At 37.3% G+C, this 19,643-nt stretch overlaps 1 protein-coding gene across 3 annotated transcripts in view; it reads left to right on the top strand.

Annotated features, from left to right (window-relative positions):
* Positions 1-1,297: 1,297 nt before the first annotated feature.
* UBE3A (ubiquitin protein ligase E3A) overlaps positions 1,298-19,643 on the top strand; it is an 81,137-nt gene continuing 62,791 nt past the window's right edge. The window contains exons 1-3 of one of the 3 annotated variants that reach the window (XM_008586662.1): positions 1,298-1,363; positions 3,527-3,646; positions 7,130-7,174. In XM_008586662.1, coding sequence (XP_008584884.1) covers positions 3,627-3,646; positions 7,130-7,174 — 65 coding nt within the window. In that variant the 5' untranslated portion in view covers positions 1,298-1,363; positions 3,527-3,626. Of the gene's footprint in view, positions 1,364-3,526; positions 3,647-5,227; positions 5,378-7,129; positions 7,175-19,643 lie in introns of those variants that run through there. The other 2 variants (XM_008586663.1, XM_008586664.1) reach the window with 2 other exon arrangements.

The following is a 19,643-nucleotide window of genomic DNA, read 5'->3' as shown; positions in this document are numbered from 1 at the left end:
GGAGAAATAGATGTAGATTGATATAGGCATTTCTTACTAGATTACATTTATTATTATTACATTAGACTGAACCCTCTCTGTTGGATATACACAGCTATAAATTAAATAAGGCCACTCTATCTGGTATTAGGGTTCGAATGGTTAAATTTGCAAAGTGAGTGCATCTGACATTTCTGCTGCTTAATTTCTGTTACTTATCCTTTGTGCTTATAGATTTGGTATATTTCCTCTATGATTATGTGTTCCTAATCCATAATTAGGAAGGCACAGCTTCTCAAACTGGGATTCATGCATCACCTGACATATATGTTAAAAATTTAAATTCATGAACCCCCCCACCTCACACACTGAATCAGACTTTCTGGGGATAGGGCTCAAGTAGCTGATTTTTATAGATTTCCCAGGTGATTCTGTTATAAGACTAAAGTTTGAGGCTCAGTCCGCCAAAGTCTTAAAAGTTGGTTTAATTTATTAAAAAATATTTATATGCAGTGTATTCATTTTCTACCATCAGCCTGTAGGACACTGGGTGGGTTTCTTAGTCTTTGGGATTTGGTTTCTTCATATTTAAAATGGAATGGGTTAAAAGAATTCAGTTCCTGTTCCACTGAGAAATGATGAGCTAAGAATTTATAGGGATTATTATTTCAAGGCTTGCTTTCAGCTTTACTAAGTTTTTGTAACAGTTAAAATTTGATAGATACATTAAGTGAATGATTTAAGAAATAATAATTGTCACAGTTTATTGAGGCCCTGTTGTGTGCCAGGCAGGCATTATTCTACATCCTTTTAATACATTTTTTCTAATACCACAGCCTGATACTTGAGACTCAGAGATCAAAGGACCTCCCCAAGGCTGTTACTCTAGGATGTAGTGGATAGATGCCCATATTTATTTGTACCTAACATAGCAGGTGCTCAACATACAGAATTTAATTAAAGCAAAATTGCTTTAAGTATCTGAAGAGATTGGAGGCATGTAGTTAGTTTTCATATATTTCAGCCCTTTTTGGAGGGAGGATAGATGAAAGAAATGGAAAGCACCAAGCTTTATTGATGAAAATGGGCAACGTGGCTTTGCCAGCTGAAAGCACTCAGGCCACAGGGTCTGTCTAACCTCACTTCCATTCATCCTGGCAATAGCAGTAGGGTAATTTGTCTTTTAATGTTTTTGGATGTTCATAAATACTGCAGAAAACAAATTTGCTTTTATTTTGTAATGAATTTTAGTAAAAAAAAATTTTGGAAGTTTATCCAGTTGTCTGTACAAAGAATTGAGTGAGGTGTTTTATATTTTAGGTTTAAAATCTGTAAGAGCCTGATTTTAGAATTCACCAGCTCCTCAGAAGTTTGGCGAAATATGGTAGGTTTTCATTTTATTTTTTGGAATTCATATTGCATGTATATTTTACTGTCATGGTTAAACTAATTACAAATGTGTTCAGCAGATTTGGGCATCTGCCATTTTTAAAGCATTGTGGTAGGTGCTAAGTAACTATGCTACCAGGTAGATTATATGAGGGACCCAGTTGGGATGCTGAAAGAATTTACAGGAGATTAGTGTGCTATGAGAAGTAAAATAATATCCATAAGAAGATTGAGGGGGTAAGTTTGGCTGTTAGGCTTCCATTTGTGAACAAATTATATGCCAGACACTGTCGTGAACTATTTAGATGTTAACTTGTTCATCCTCATGACAGTCCTCTGAAATAAGTACTACTGTTATCTTAGTTCTCTCTATAAGGAAGCTGAGTCTCAGAGAGGTTAAGTAACTTGCCCAAGATTTCCCAGCTAGTAAGTGACCAAACAGGGCCATGAGTCCAGACTGGCTCTGGAGGCTGTTTGTGCTTTGTTGATCCCTGGATCTCATAAAAGAGGGGATTGGAACAGAGGACTTGACTCAGTAATTTCTAAAATACACATGGTACCTCTTTAATTAATTGATCTTAAACAGTCAAAAGGTATTTTAACTTCATCATTTTTGTATTTACAAGTTGGGAAGTTAGACTTGTTTGGATGTTCTAAATCCACATACGCTACTATTCTCATGAGAAACCAAGGGGGAGCTATATTAGGACCACATTATTCATTTCCGGGGCATTGTTGTCTCTTTCTCATAGGACCTCAAACAGTGTCTAGGTTCTTATTAGGAGGCATATAGTTATGATAGGAAAATCTGGGAAACTGAGTTACTTCGTAAAGGGATTTGAAGCCCCTACGTTCATATATATGGAAGTTTGGGCTCAAGCATTGATGTCCTTAACCTTTCTCTTGGGGTTCTTAGCTATCTTGCTGTTTCACATCAGGTTCTGGATCTATGTGGGTAACTACGTTCAATGCTTGCCTGTTGTTAGTTTGAAGATGTTAACTATGAAGGATCTTTCTTCCTTCTTATTTTCTCATCTTTTTTTAGTTCACTTCTCAGTTTGGTAGGGGAATCATGAGGGGGAAAATTGGTTGTATGAAATGATTCAGTGATAGTGGATATTTCAGATATATCATATCTTTGCCAGAACTACAGTATGATTAAGGAGGCCTGCTAAACTTGAACCGTGACAATTAGGAAAATTCGGCTAAGGCAATATAAGAGGATAAAAAGATACTTGGTTGAGGTAGAAGAATGCGCTTTCTTATTTTGTCATACTTTTTCATAAAATTGAATCTTATTGGGTTTATGGCTGAGAAAGAGTAGGACACATTTTCATGCAGTACCCAAGGTATTTTGGCTAATGTTAGATGACTTAAATACAGAATAAGTAGGACTAGACTTTGGTGTGTATGTGTGTATATATGTGTATGAACGTAACTGTTCCATTAGGCATTTGCCTACCTGGTGACTGATTTCTCTGTCAGTTTAAGAATCCTATGACTAAATTATTCCCATTTAAACTATTACCATAATATGAGGTATCAAACTATGTTCTAAATGTTTGCTCATTTACATATATTTAAATCCTGAAACTGTGTAGCAAAACTAAACCAAAACAAAAAATTCAGCCCTTGATGGGAAGTCAGTAGATCTGGATTTTAGTCATAGTTTCATCACTAATTCTAAAATCTTGGGCAAGTCAGTTAATCACTCTGAGACTGCTTATTTATTTATTTATTTATTTATTTTTTAAAATTCTTGCTATAGTATCTTTCTTCATTAGGTAGAGTCAGAGTTGTCGGGAGACTCAAGCTATTTATTTATTTATTTATTTATTTAAATTCTTGCTATAGTATCTTTCTTCATTAGGTAGAGTCAGAGTTGTCGGGAGACTCAAGCTTCTGTTGACCAAAGTGCTTTATAAACTATAGTACTACATAAAAGTACAAGGGATTATTACCACATTTTCTCAAATGAAGAGATCATTTAAGAAAAAAAAATGCTGGAAAATAGACCTTAAAAGCTTTTCTATAATAATTATTCTTCTGATGAATTTTGCATTGACACCTGATTTGAAGCTTTGAAGATTATTTTTTGAACAGTGAGTTGGGTTTATATATTAAAGTGTTCTAACTATAGGTTTGTTTAATTTATTAGACTTATTAAGCCTACGCTCAGACCAAGTTAGCAGCTAGACTGGTGTGACAACCTGTTTTTAATCAGTGACTCAAAGCTGTGATCACCCTGATGTCACCGAATGGCCACAGCTTGTAAAAGGTAATTTTGAATGTTATTTTACAGCCTTTAAAAGGCTGTCATTGTAAAGTGAAATACATGCTATAAAAATGAAGATGTATAGTTGGCAGGAATATTGCTTAAGAATAGTGGACCTAAGAGTTGACCTACTTCTCCATTTAATCTCTCTCCTAAAATATTTCAATGCTTTTTTTTTTCCCATTCAAAATCTCAGTAGCCACCACCAAAGACCTGTCTATGGGTAAACAGGAAATTATTTCTCAAAAAATTTTAAGGTTTTAAATAAACCTTTTATTATAAAAATTAGAAATGAGTTATGAAAAATTTCTTAATATGCATTTTAAAATGTACCTTTTATGTGATGAAGGTTTTAAACACTTTTCTAGAAATTTCTATAACTTTAATAAAACTCTAGTATGCTTTTCTCTACTAGTGAGTTATTGTGGAGGTAAAAGGGGTGGTTTGCAGGATAGGATGGAGAAGCTGTACTCAGTATTATGGGAAGTGAGCCACCATTTCAATTTGCTAGCTCATGTTGCAGTATTCGTATTAGTGGGAGTACTGTGATTATGTTTTCTGTGATCCAAATCAAGACCAAAAATTGAGATTCTTCTAAGATTTATTTTTTGTCTTTTAATTTTACTTGGTTATAATTTCTGTTTTAAAATTTCCTTTCTGAAATTGTATTTCTGATAAACCTTAGGATAACTGGAATCAATAGTTTTTAATAAAAAAAAAAATTCCATTTGTATATATGCTCTGAATTTGTTAAAATTACAAGCCTATACTGGATTCTTACTTCAAACAACTCCAAAATAAAGCTTGGGAACTGTGGCTAGATGTTATATATTTCATAGTTTTGAAAGTTTAAATCCTAACTTGAGCATTATTTTTGGTAACTTATTAGAATATCAGAAATATAAGCAGGATGACTAGAAATTTATTCAGACATGCACTATTAATACTTCACAAAAAATGTTTCTTCTTGTTCTGTGTATATTTACTTTTCTGTTGATTGAAAAATGATTTCCAATTTAAATAGAAAGCAACCTATGCTGTGTTTAAGAGACCCAGGATAGATTTATTTTAGGTAAAAATCTTTCAATCCTTTCTTATTCTTCTGTCTTTCTAGACTGGGTTGGTTTACATTACATGGTTTGACTTATAAATGTTTTTTAATAGTTCACTGTAAAATATGTACATATTAAGTAATAATATAGTATATACACAACCGTTTGATGACATTCCAATATTAATGTTCACATATTCTCTCTTGTTTAGGGAACAGAAATTGGGAAAATAGATGTAGTTACCATCTGATGATGTATTTAATCTATCCCATTTCAGGATCTCAAAACTTTACAGGCTTACATATTGTACTTCTAAGACTTGGATTTGTTTTCCTTCTTGCCTGTGTATTACCTTCTTTCAGTAATATTTTTATTTTCCTGTCATCGTGTCCTCATTTTTTTTACCCTCTATTTCTTTCCCTGTTAATTTTGTACGTTTTGCTACCTACATGTTTGAAGACTTCTAATCTGCCTCTCTTCCCTCAGTGCCAGCAGGTTTATTTTTTGTTTTGCAAGTCAGCTCTGCCTCCTTACAGTATGACATCTGATGTTGGAGGGTCGCACTTTCAAAAATGAGTCAGCTGGTACATGGGGTTATCATCAAATTTTAGCTCTTCTGTCTGGGAGACACAAGTTTGGAAGCAATCTTGGGGTACTTACCCACAAGGCTGGTGGAGACCAGGTGTGTCACAGAGGTGATTTGCTTGCTCCCTGGGGGAGAGGGTGGAGTGAAATTTTTGCATTTGTGTCACTGCCAAGTCACTGCCACCTCCAGTATGCCCCAAGTTTTAGTTCTTACATAATTTTGTGCAAAATTGAAAATTTAAGTTTAATGCAAAGAAGAACTAAAATAAATATTTGAGCTGCTGGAGTTTTTGTTGTTGTTTTTTCCCTTCATACTTGTCCTTGGAATCTGAATGAACTACAGTGAGGGTAAATTGAAAGTCTTATAAAGAAGTGAGAATTTTATAGCTAAGAAATTCAGAAAACAGATTTTTCCCCCTGGTGACTCTGATTTTAAGATTCTTTTGCTAAAGTTGTTTAAAGTTGGAAGTCTAAAGTTAGTGATAAATTTACAAATCAAGTCCTTGTAATGCCAATTTGAAAATTTAGCTTTTGACCTTGAAAAAATATTTAATTTGGGAATATGAAAGTGTTAGAAATTGGTATTATATTGATTCACCTTACAACCCTACTGTTGCACATTAACTGATACTGTATATAAAAGTGAATAGGGTTAACAGGAATTTATTTTTAACAACATGGTAGGGATAGGAAAAACTGGTTCATGTCCCCCAAAATGAAAATGAAAGGCATCTTAGAATTTTGAATATTTCTACATAAAATAGCAGCATTATTTTCAAAAATTACAGAATATAACTGGCAAATGTTTAACACTGAAATTAATTCACAATTAGAGTAAAATTTTAATGCCTTAGATGGTACACTTTTGACAGGTAGCACATCTTTCCAATATGTTTTCAGGGAAACCTAATTTTATTGTTGAACCAAGATAATCATGATCAGAATGGTATATCTAAAGGGTCTCAAAATTCATCGAGGCTGTCAGATTTGAGTTTGAATTATCTAGAGCACAGGTTGACAAGCTTTTTCTTAGAGGGCCAGATAATAAATATTTTAGGTTTTTGTGGGCCAAATGGTTTCTGCCATGGGTACTCAGCCCTATTCTTGTAGTGTGAAAGCAGCCATAGACAATATCCAAATGAATGAGTATGGCTTCGTTGCAATAAAACTTCACTTACAACAACAAACAGACTGCTGCCCTAAGTTTTAGTTTGTTTGCTCATGCAGTAGTTGGCTGACCCCCTGATCTAAAGTTTGAGACTATGAATAGTAGTGAGTATGCCTATTAATGTGAATAACCAATACTTGGCTATAGAAAGTTTCAATGTTATGTTTTTATTATAAACATTTGACTTTGTGAATAATTATGACTTATCATGCTGGTTTGTCTGTTGTTATCTAAGTATAGTGTTTACGGTTTCCTTTCCTTTAAAAAAATGCACTGAGTTTTTTATTAGTCCAGCCATTAAAATAAATGTGTTGTAGGGCCGGCCCCGTGGCGCACTCGGGAGAGTGTGGTGCTGGGAGCGCAGCGACGCTCCTGCCACGGGTTCAGATCCTATATAGGACTGGCAGGTGCGCTCACTGGCTGAGCGCGGTGCGGGCGGCACCACACCAAGGGTTGTGATCCCCTTACCGGTCACGAAAAAATAAATAAATAAATAAATAAATGCGTTGTATAGCGATCTGATCTTTCCACTTTTTTCTCATATTGAAATCTTCAATTATTTTAAAAACTATTTTGTTTAGTGTTAAATCATGTTTTCAAATTTGTTTTCCCAAGTAACATGTCAATCCCTTTTTGGAATGTGGAGAATTTTGCTAACATTTCCTCAATTGCATTTTACAGATCACCAGGAGAACCTCAGTCTGACGACATTGAAGCTAGCCGAATGTAAGTGTAAATTGGTTGAGGTTGTGGTGTCTTTTAAGTTGACCTAGACTGCTTTAAATGATATGACATTATATGAAAATAAGTTCCAGTTAAAAAAGTAATGATTTGAAAAGTAATTTGGGAGATAGGAATGAATCTACTTTCCCCCCTACCAGATACCACTAATCCTTGGTAACAAGTCACCACACTTCTACTTCTAGATAGGTAATTGTATACTCTTGAATTCTTCTGTCTTTTTGCTCCACTAGCAGTTGTGGGGAAGTAGGTAGATTGGGGAAAGAGTTGATTTTAACAATCTCAGTGCCTGCTATGTATAAGGCATCAGGTGCTATGTTTTGAATACAAAGAAACACAAGAATTAGTTCCTACCCTGCAGTAGTTTACATTATACTCAGAATGAAACGCAGAAGTAAATCATTTCAATCATTGAGGTAGAATGGTTCCCAGGATGCAATGGGAACATAACGGAATATCCAGCTACCTGGGTATGCAATAGGAACCTAATCCAGATGGCAGGGAAATAGGAGTGACCAGGGAAGGATAGGTTAAATCTTGAAATGTGACTGGGAGTTAGGCAGCTAGGAGTGTGAGCAAAGTTGTTCTAGGCAGAAACACGAGCAAAGTTATGAAGCATCACAGTGAGTGTAGGAAACAGTAGGCAGTTGAGGACGTTTAGATTATAGACTGACAGAGAGACAAGAAAATGAAGGAGTTAAGGCTTGATAGAAAAGACTAGGGCTTTGCATGCTGTGTGAAATGTATTGGCTTGTATCTCATAGGTACAGGGGAGACAGCAAAGAATTTACTCAGTAAGGAGTAATAACCTTGTTACACATGCATTTTTAATAACTTAGGCAGCAGAGAAACGGGGTTGAAGAGAAACATGTGGTAGTAGGGTGACTAGGGCTTTAGTAGTTCAGTCAATGAGACCTTGACAAGGGCAGAGGTATAATAGGAATTCAAGATAAAATATTCTGGATTTAAGGCAAGTATTTAGAAAGTGAAATAAATAAGACTTCAGTGATTCCTTGTGAGGACTTAAGTTTAAGATAATAGTGATTGCGATTATCAAAGCAAGGTTTTTGAGGTAGTGAGGGTTGGAATGTAAAACATAAATGACCTTGAATAAGAGAAAAGATCCCATCTTCTGAAATTAGAATAGGAGGTAAAGATAGATATGTGATGGTAAATGTGTTTGTGGGTAAAGATGAGGAGGAAGTCAAGTTTTTCTTCCTGAAAATAAAGTCCTTTTAAATGCTGTGTACATTGTGAATCTCCATGAAAGGACTATATAATGCATATTTCAAATTTATGTGACTATGTAACTTTTCTTTTAATTTTTAAAACTGGGTAAAATACACATAATAAAAATTTACCATCTTCACCATTTTTAAGTATACAGTTCAGTGGTGTTAAGTACATGAATATTATTGTGCAACTGTCTTAGTCTGTTTTGTGTTGCTAAAACAATACCACAGACTGGGTAATTTATAAAGTAAAGAAATTTATTAGGCTTACCATTCTGGAGGCTGGGAAGTCCAAGATTGAGGAGCCACATCTGCTGAGGGACTTCTTGCTGTGTCATAACATAATAGAAGGTATCACATGGTGAAAGAGGGTAAGAGGTTGAACTTGTAGCCATAAGCCTTTTTATAGTCATCATTAATCCATTCATAGGAGTGGAACCATTGTGACCTAAACACCTTGCATTAGACCCCACCTCCAAACACTATTGCATTGGGAATTAAGTCTCCAACACATGCTTTTGGGGGACACATTCAAGCCATAGCAGCAACCATCACCAGAACTCTTTTCATTTTGCAAAACTGAAACTCTTTACTCATTAAACAATAATCCTCCATTTGCCTACATCCACAGCTCCTGGCAACTATCATTATTCATACTGTCTGTGATTTTGGTTACTCTAAGTACCTCATATAGGTATAACCATACAGGATTTGTTCTATTTCATTTAGCATGATGTCCTCAGGGTTCATTTATGTTGTAGCGTATATCAGAATTTTTTCCTTTTTCAGACTGAATAATATTTCAGTGTATGTATGTACCACATTTTGCTTATCCATTCATCTGATGGTGGGCACTAGGGTTACTTCCATGTTTTTGCTATTGTGAATAATATTGCTGTGAACATAGGTGTACACATATCTCTTTGAGACCCTGCTTTCAAGTTTTGTGGGTATATACCTAGAAGTGAAATTGTTGGATCATATGGGAATTCTAGTTTTAATTTTTTGAGAAACTTCCATATTGTTTTCACAGTGGATGCACCATTTTACATTTCAACCAACAGTGCACAAGTCTTCCAGTTTCTCCACACCCTTGCTAATACTTTGTTTTTATAGTAGCCATTCCAGTGGGTGTGAGTGTGAGGTGGTGTCTCATTTTGGTTTAGTGACCATGTGACTTATTGTGAAACACGTTTAGTGTTTTGTGGAACACAGGTTTGATTAGGGGATTTGAGACGACTGAAAACTTGTGAAGTTACTGAGGGGATTGGGCGAAGAAGTAAATCAAAGATTGTTGAGTCTCATGCCACCTTAGGTTAGAAACTTTATCAAAGTTGTAGAATCTCATATCACTGAATGGCTAACTGACCGTATCACACTTGCAGTTTAAAATTTTTCTGTAATAGCCAGAAAATTATGTGTGGTATTTCAGGGTTGGGCATTATCAGACCAGATGGGACAGAACCACTAGTGGCATGTGCATAGGATGTTAACATCGGAGTAGCTAAATTTATATGTGATTCATGGTGGCCATGATTGGAGAGGTTGTGGTTCCAGACCAGGGTGTTGGGTTGCTTAAAACAAAGTCTGGTTTCTTGAGATCTAGGGTCAGCAAGAGGGCAGAATAAGACTTTGCAGCACCAGTCTCACCACAGAAAGATCAATTCAGACAAATATTCATGCTCAAAACTTCCTTCACAAGAGCTAAGGAAACCCAGTGAGAGATTACAGCACCTGGGTGTGTCACAGAAATAAGAAAGTAGGAAGAAGAAAGTAGGAAGGCCAATTGTACATTACCTGCATCACTCCTCCCCCACCTTAGGCAGCACAGCATGGAGAGACATACTCTATTCTTGGGGGATAGAGAGGGAAGTGAGAACCAAATTTGCCCTGGACTCCAACTTGGGCCCGCCCTAGTGAAACTCATTGCTGGGCTGACCCCAGACTCTAGGCCAGTAGTCATGGCCTGAGCCTCCAGGCCTGCCCCGGAGCCAGGCCAGATCCCACAGCCCCACCCTCCAGGCCCACCCTCAAAGCTCCATACTCCAGCAGACCCAGTGTCTAGGTCAGTCCCAGTAGATCCCAGTGCTGGGCAAGCCCCGTTAGACCCAGGCTCTAGAACCATTCCTGCGGACTCATGTCTTAGGCCAGCTTCTGTATCATCAGTTCCCAAAGGTCCACACCTGCCCTGGCACCAGGCTGTCCTCAAACTCTAGGCTGGTCTCTGTTGCCCCAGGCTCCAGTAGACCCAGGGTTCTGACCCACATTGGTAGACTCCTGGTGCCAGGTTGGCACCCACATACTGAGGTTTCAGAACTTTCCCTGTCGACCCAGGCTCTAGGTCTGTGCCAGTACTAGGCCTGTCCTAGTGGACCCAGGTGCCAGGCCCATCTCAGTGCTGGATTGGCTCCTGTAGACATAGGCTTAAGGCCTGCCCAGTACCAGGTCAGCCTCTGGAGATAACAGGCTCCAGTTCCACCCCAGTAGATTCAGGCTCTAGGCCCAACCCTGCAAACACAGGCTTTAGGCACACCCACCTTCTGACTCAGGCACGCACCAGACCAAGCTGCCTGAGGACTCCAACAGCAAGTGTTCCTGTGGACTATGCTAGGCAGCCTGCCCAGGATCTTTGGACAGGTTGACTGGTGAAGGGCTTTTCCAGACAAAGCCAGCCTGCAAAGACTGGAATAAGTCCCTACTTTTTCAAATGCACATAGAGCAACACATGAGGATCAAGAACAATTAGGGAAATATAGCACTACCAAAGGAAGAAAATAAAACACCAGCAACCAACCATAAAGAAGTGGAGATTTAAGAACTGTCTGACCAAAAATTCAAAGGAATTATTTTAAGGAAGATTGGTTAATTTCACAAAAATATAGAGAAACATTTCACTGAAATTAGGAAAACAATAAATGACCAAAACAAGAAATTAACACAGAGATTGACATTATAAGCAAAACCCAAATTCTGTAGCTGACAAATAAAATGAAGGCAATGAAAAAAATGTGAAAGAGACTGCCAACAGCAGAATTGATCATGCAGAAGAAAGAATCTGAACTCAAAGAAAGGTTATTTGGAAATATACAGTCAGAAAGGAAAAAAGAATGGAATGAAGAAAGCCATGGGGCAACATAAAAAGAACAAGCTAAACTCAAAGTTCATAGATGAAAGATAAAGATCAGAGCAAAAATAAATTAAGCAGATTAGAAAAAATAGAAAAATTAATGAAACTAAGGGTTGATTTTGCAAAGATAAAATTGACAAATCTTGGGGCCGGCCTGTGGCTCACTCGGGAGAGTGCGGTGCTGATAGCACCAAGGCCCCAGGTTCGGATCCCATATAGGGATGGCCGGTTCGCTCACTGTCTGAGCGTGGTGCTGACAACATCAAGTCAAGGGTTAAGATCCCCTTACTGGTCATCTTTTGAAAAAAAAAAAAAAAAGAAGGAACACTTCTAAACTCAATTTATGAGGCCAGCATTACATTGACAACAAAGCCAGAGAAGGACTCTACAAGAAATTACAGGCCAATTCTGAGCGTGGTGCTGACAACATGACAAATCTTGGGGCCGGCCTGTGGCTCACTCGGGAGAGTGCGGTGCTGATAGCACCAAGGCCCCAGGTTCGGATCCCATATAGGGATGGCCGGTTCGCTCACTGTCTGAGCGTGGTGCTGACAACATCAAGTCAAGGGTTAAGATCCCCTTACTGGTCATCTTTTGAAAAAAAAAAAAAAAAAGAAGGAACACTTCTAAACTCAATTTATGAGGCCAGCATTACATTGACAACAAAGCCAGAGAAGGACTCTACAAGAAATTACAGGCCAATAGTTCTGATGAACATACATGCAGAAATCCTGAAGAAAATACTAGCAATCTGAATTTAGCAGCACATTAGAAGGATCAGTCACTGTGATCAACTGGGATTTATCTCAGGGATGGAAGGATTGTTCAGTACACCCAAATCTATAAATTTGATATGTCACATTAACAGAATGAAGGACCAAAACCATATGATTATATTAATAGATGCAGGAAAAAGCATTTGACGAAATTTAATATACTTTTTTGTTAAAAACTTTCAACAAATAAGGTATAGAAGGAATATATCTTAGTTTAATAAAGGGCATATATGACAGATCTACTGCTAACATCATACTCAAGGGTGAAAAGTTGAATGCATTTTTTCCTAAAAGTAGGAGCAAGATAGGGATGTCGACTCTCGCTATTTCTGTTCAATGTGGTATTGGAAGTCCTTGCTGCAGCAGTTAGACAAGAGAAAGAAGTAAAAGGGATTCTAATAAAAAAGGAAGAAGTTAAATTGTCTCTGCAGACAACATGATCTTATATATAGGAAACTGTAAAGACTGTACCAAAAAACTGTTAGAACTCATAGACAAATTCAGTTAAGTTTCAGGATACAAAATAAATGTACAAAAATCAGTAGTGTTTCTATACACTAATGGACCATTTGAATAAAAAAATCAAGAAAGCAATCTCATTTACAATAACTACCAAAGAAAAAAATACATAGAATAAATTTAATTGAGGAAACTATAATTGAAAACTAAAAAACATTGATGAAAGAAATTGAAGACACAAATGAATGGAAAGTTATACTATCTTCATGGATTGGAAGAATTAATATTGTTAAAATGTCAGTAATACCCAAAGCAATCTAAAGATTCAGTGCAGTCCCTATCAAAATTCCAATGTCATTTTAAAGGGAAATAAAAAATATAATCTTAAAATTTGTCTGGAACCACAAAAGACCTTGAATAGCCATAGCAATCTTGAATGAAAAAAACAAAGCTGGAGGCATCACATTACCTGAGTTAAAAATATACTACAAATTTATAGTAATCAGAACAGCATGGTAGTGGTATAAAAATAGATTCTTAGACCAATAGAATAGAATAGAGCTCAGAAATAAATCCATGCATTTACTGTCAGTTGATTTTCAACAAAGATGCCAAGAATATATAATGGGGAAAGGTGTTGAGAAAACGGGATATCAACATGTGGAAGAAGGAAATTAGACCCTTATTTCATGTTATTTATTGAACTCAACTCTAAGTCAATTAAAGACTTAAGTGTAAGACCCAAAAGTATAAAAGTACTAGAAAGAAACAGGAGAAGAGCCGCATGACCCTGGTTTGGATAATGGTTTTTTGAATATTACCAAAAGCACAGGCAGCAAAAACTTAAATAGACAAACAGGACTACATCAAACTGAAAAGCTTTTGCACAGCAAAGAAACCAATCAGCAGTGAACAAACAACCTACAGAATGGAGAAAGTATTTGTAAACCATATATCTGTTAAGGAGTTAATATCCAAAATATATAAGTAACTCAAACAACTCAATAATAAGAAAATAGCCTGATTAAGAAATGGGCAAAGGACCTGAGTAGACATTTCTCAAAAGAAGAGATAAAGATGGCCGGCCAATAGGTAGATGAAAAAATGCTTAGCATTACTAATTATAAGGGAATTACAAATTAAGACCACAGTGAGTTTTACTTCATTACTGTTAGAATGACCATTACAAACAAGAAGCTAAATGGTGAGGATGTGGAGGGAAGAGAACCCTTGCACACAGCTGGTATGAATGTAAATTAGTACAGCAATTATGGAAAATAGTATGGAGGTTTCTCAAAAAATTGAAAATAGACCTACCATATGATCCCACAATTTCACTAGTGACTGTATATCCAAAGGAAATGAAATCAGTATGTCAGATATATGTCCGCACTCCCATGTTTGTTTCAGCATTATTCACAATAGCTAAGATATGGAATCAACCTAAGTGTTTATCAACAGATGAATGGAGCCTTACAGATGAATGGAGCCTTATACTATCCAGCCTTACAAAAGAAGGAAATCCTGTCATTTGCAACAACATGCACAAACTTGAAGGATATTATGTTAAGTGAAATAAGCCAAGCACAGAAAGACAAATACTGCATGATCTCACTTATATGTGGAATCTAAAAGAGGTGAACTTGTATAAGTAAAGAGTAGAATGGTGGTTACCAGGGGCTGGGTGTGGTGTGGTTGTGGAGATGTTGGTCAAAGGATACAAAATTTCAGTTAGAAGCATTTATTTCAAGAGATCTTTTGTAAAGCATGGTGACTGTAGTTAATAATGGTATATTATATTCTTGGAAATCACTGAGAATAAATTTCTTGTGTTCTCACCAAAATGGTAAGTATGTGAGGTATTTTGTATATTAATTAGCTTGATCTAATAATTCCATAATATATATATGTATTTCAAAACATCATGTTTTACAAGATATATATAATTTTTGCTTGTCAATTGAAAAAATAAACTAAAAAACAAAAAAAAAGCCTGGTGTCTTGATAGATCAGAGAGAGAGTTCAGTATGAGTGAAACTCTTAGAGGATAGGTGAGATGAAAATGATCAGATGTTGGGTGTTTAATATGATTAAGGTTAACAAAGGAGTGATTGGCTGAAATAAAGTGGTGAAGATCTCTCAAATTAAGAAAGGCACATATTTTGGAGACTAAAGTATTGACATAGAACAAGGCACACAGACATTGAAATCATCTTGCAAATGATGTATCTGGGGGCAAAATAGAGGCTTTATTATGTGAATATAATCTACCACAACAGAGAGAAAAGCCAGAAAGAATCCAGGTAGATCACATGAGTTTCAAATTATAAGTTGTTTTTTGTTTTGTTTGGGGGTGGGGGGGGCATTGTTTGTTTTTACTACAAGAAATTAGAAGAATAATGATGGACTTAGGTGTTTCAAGAGTCTGTGACACCCTCACATTAAAAGGTTGTAGGATAAGCCGTGCCTTTGGGGCAGAACCAGGCTTTAGAGAAAACTGAAAGGTTAAGGGGCCATTATATAAAGCAGTTGAAGATGGGGTACAGTCTATATCATAAGTGGGTTTCTAGAGCTCTTCGTGAATAGGTTAGGAGGATGAGTCAGGATTATAGAGTGGAAGATGATAGATGAAGGAAGCTTGCATTTGTTGGTGAAAACCAAGCACGACAAGGGTGTGAGACATGATAGGATATTTGTCACAAGTTTCCAGATGAAACTCTGGTGTTAAGTTCTGGTTGAGTTAAGCAAGCTCTCATGCTGTTTAACTTGACAGTGTTAAAGAAGAGTATCAGGAAATTAGACTCACCATGATGTCTCAACAGAGCTAAGGTTCTAGCCATAATTGCAGTGGGAATATAGCTGTAATCCTTCACATCTGCCACCATTTCTCGAGTTGCTATACCTGTAGAAACCATAACCAGGCAGCTCTTTAAGGTGAGTATGTCCAGGTTTGTTCTCCCATAATATCATAAGACTTAATTTACAAAATAGGTAATGAAGGATTCTTGGTTTTACCTAAGAATTGACTAGGGTGGTTCATTAATGTCAGTATTTCACATTTTTGGAAGTATGGTGGGTTTTTTTTTTTGACACTGACAGTTTTGTATTTGGCCTACTTTAGGGAACACCTTGAATACAGTTTAAATAGTAATTTATAGACACTTAAGAAAATGTCTGTTTTTAGGGATTCTTCATGTTGCCTAAAAGCATAGTAAAAATTTTTATCAGCTGGATACATTTTGTAGTTCAGCTTAGAAATAGAGCTAACACAATAACCGAGACCTTTTTATTCAATTGTATGTTTATTCTACTAGTATTTTGTTTAAATTTATAAGTACCAGGTGATGAGTCTTTTTGTATGTATTTAGGCTCCTTAGTTTTCTTAGGATTTCAAAGCAATTTCTCAGTGACTTCAGATTTCTCATGTTTGGTAATTACTCCCTACCCCTACCTTTAATACTAAGGCTGTGTTTTCAGGTATATAACGATAAATGGAGCAAGGGTAAATGTATCAAGTGATTTATGGTCCAGTAAAGCAAGGCTGTTTAAATAAATGATCAGTTTACTCTAAACATTGGAAAGCCCCAGGACCCCATCCTGAGGTCATCTTTATCCTTTCTCTGCAGGTAAGAGCTTTATCATCTATAGTCTGACAACTCTTCGTATTTCCATCTCCAACTCTGACTTACCCTCTAAACTGTGGACTCATTTATGCAACAATTGGATGTCTGATTCTCAAATTTAACAAATCCAAAATAAAGCTTGCAGTTTTCATCCCCCGAAATCTGCCTCTCTTGTAGTCTTTTGCCATCTCAATCAGTGGCAGCTCTTCTTTTTCCCCCTAGTTCAGCTAAAAGCCTTGGAAGCATCCTTAATTTCTGTCTCACATACTCACGTTATTGGCAAATCCTGTTGGCTCCATCTTCAAAATATCCATAATTCTACTACCACTTTTTACTTTTTCTACTTCTGTTACCCTGATTAAAGCCACCACTTTTTGCCAAAAGAATGAAATTATTTTCCAATAATCTTGCCACTTGCAGTGTATTCTCTAGTAGCAGCCAGAATAATCTTCTTAAAACCCAAGTTAAACCATGTTACTTATGCTAAAACCTTTCAAAGTCTTTTCATCTCTCTCAAAGTAAAATCTAGAGATCTACATGGCCCTGTATGAACTAACTCCCTTTCACTTTTCTTTTTTCCCAGTTGTCGGAAATTTCTGTAAAAAATCTCTGGACGGAGTAGGGCAAGGCCTCAAACTGTTTCTAAGCTGCTCTGGCAAGCCCTGTAGGAATGCGTAGTGTGATCCCTTTGACTTTTATGACCCCTCTACTTCTCTTGCTCATCTCTCTCTACGCTGGTGTTATGTTCTTGCTTCTGTGTCTTCGTGTTTTTAAGATGTGTATCTGTTGTCTGAGACCCTTCTCTGTGATATGCGCATGGCTTGCTTCCTCACTTGCTTCAGTGCTCTCTGCTCAAATGATGCTGTCCCTGAACAGCGTCATCAAAGAAAGGCCATGTTCAATCTTGTCTTTCTCCTTGCCTTGCTGTATTTTTCTTTGTGGTATTTAATGTCATTTGACTTCTTTCATATTGACTTCTTTGTTGTTTTGCTCCTTTACCACTAGAAGGGAAGCATAAGGAGAGTGCCTTACATACAATAGGTAGTCAGTAAATACGTATTACATGAAAGAATGGGAATACTCAATGAACATGTTCGTTTCTGCCTTTTGAATTCCTTTGCAGAAATGTAGGAAGAATTTTTTAGGAGCAGTTCATTATATAAATAAACGTGTGTGTGTGTGTGTGTGTGTGTGTGTGTGTGTGTGTGTGTGTGTGTGTGTGTGTAGGAAGAATTTTTTAGGAGCAGTTCATTATATAAATAAACGTGTGTGTGTGTGTGTGTGTGTGTGTGTGTGTGTGTAGCCCATAGAATTTGGATAATAATACCTAACATCCTGAGCATTTACCATATGGCAAGTCACTGTGCTGTGTACTCCATATGCATTATCTCGGCTTTAATAGGAGAGCTGAGCCTTAAAGTCTGTGGGGATATATCTTGGATGCTTTTATTTTCTATATGACTTCTAACTTAGGTGTACTTATATTTGCATTTATGGATCCAATAACATCTTGAAATATTACCCGAAATAAAAGATATAAATCTCTAATCAAGTATATGGTTCTTCTGTTTTTAAGATCCTCTCCTATGGGTTCTGATACCATATTCTTGTTTTCCAGATTGAGCCTTTGCAGGTCCTTTTGTATACTTCTGACATACCCAAGAAACTGGGAGGTATTATGACATCTGTTTCCCTTTAAGGTCAAATAATTAGAAGAGGGTAGGGTTAATTGACACTGTTATCTTGACAGTATCATAACAGAAATTAAAGAAACTGTATTGAAGCCCTTTAATTTGCTAGGTTCTGAGGACACACAGTAAAATTGGGTCATGTGCCTCAGGGAGCTTAACATTTAATAGACAGTTTATAATAAGATGTAATAATGAGAGCAGGTGTAGGTTGCTGTGGGAGCACAGAGGAGGGATACTTAGAAGTATATCACCTTAGAAGTGATATAAAAGCTGAAATCTCAAGGATGATTATGGATAAGCATCATAGTGTTGTAGGCGAGAATAATAACTTTTCTAAGACCTGGAGTCAAGGAAGATAGCAGAGCAAGTCTACGGAATTGTAGGAAGTTCAGTACTTTTGGAATGTAGAGTTAGGTGATGGGAGGAGATATGAAAAATGCAGCTGGAAGCAGAAAGCCAGGATCAAAATGCATTGACATCACGCCGGTGCCCTTAGCTTTCTCCTGACAGACATGAGCAAATGAAGAGAGTTAGACGTGGGTGTGATTCACAGTCTGTCTACTTTTCTACCACGTGAAGCATCATATAAACCTCTACCTTCTGTTTCAAATATAAGGAAGCACGTTCCTAGTTGACAGTAGGCATGGTTGAGTGTATTAACTGCCTCTAGCTGAATCTTCTCATTAAGAATGAGCGAAACCTGGCTATCTTGTTGAGGTACTAAGGAAAAGTTTTTGGAATCAATGTGAATTTTGAGTTTTCATTTATATGTTGTTTCTCAAAAGATTTTTGGAGACATTATTGATGATAGTATGTAGAGCTTGTCAGCTATAAATAGGGTTCAAACCTAAAACAGGTCAATGAAAAGAAAAAGGATGCTATTCCCCATATTACCAGAACTTTTGATTCACAAGATTCTTTAGCTATATCTAACTACTTATCTCCCTTTTATTTTTTATTTTTATTTTTTTTGTCTTTTTCCGTGTCCGGCAACGGATCGTAACCCTCAGTGTCGCCCCCGTACCGGACCGGGACCGGCAACGGGATTGCAACCCTCGGTGTTACTCCCGCGCCTCGCTCAGCCAGTGAGCGGGAACCGGTCTGTATGTGGGATCCGAACCCTCGGGCGGGAGCGCCGCCGCGCTTCTCAAGCGGCGCACTATCCAGTGCGCCACCGGGCCGGCCCTTATCTCCCTTTTATTTTTTACTTTTATTTTTTTTGTCTTTTGTCTTTTTCCGTGACCGGCAACGGATCGCAACCCTCAGTGTCGCCCCCGTACCGGACCGGGGACCGGCAACGGGATTGCAACCCTCGGTGTTCCTCCCGCGCCTCGCTCAGCCAGTGAGCGGGAACCGGTCTGTATGTGGGATCCGAACCCTCGGGCGGGAGCGCCGCCGCGCTTCTCAAGCGGCGCACTATCCAGTGCGCCACCGGGCCGGCCCTTATCTCCCTTTTATTTTTTACTTTTATTTTTTTTGTCTTTTGTCTTTTTCCGTGACCGGCAACGGATCGCAACCCTCAGTGTCGCCCCCGTACCGGACCGGG

The sequence above is a fragment of the Galeopterus variegatus genome, unplaced genomic scaffold (genome assembly GCF_000696425.1).
Source record: "Galeopterus variegatus unplaced genomic scaffold, G_variegatus-3.0.2 Scaffold4073, whole genome shotgun sequence".
In the NCBI taxonomy this organism is placed as follows: Eukaryota; Metazoa; Chordata; class Mammalia; order Dermoptera; family Cynocephalidae; genus Galeopterus; species Galeopterus variegatus.
Note: the sequence above shows the minus strand (reverse complement) of the source record. Positions and strands in the feature narration are given on the sequence as shown.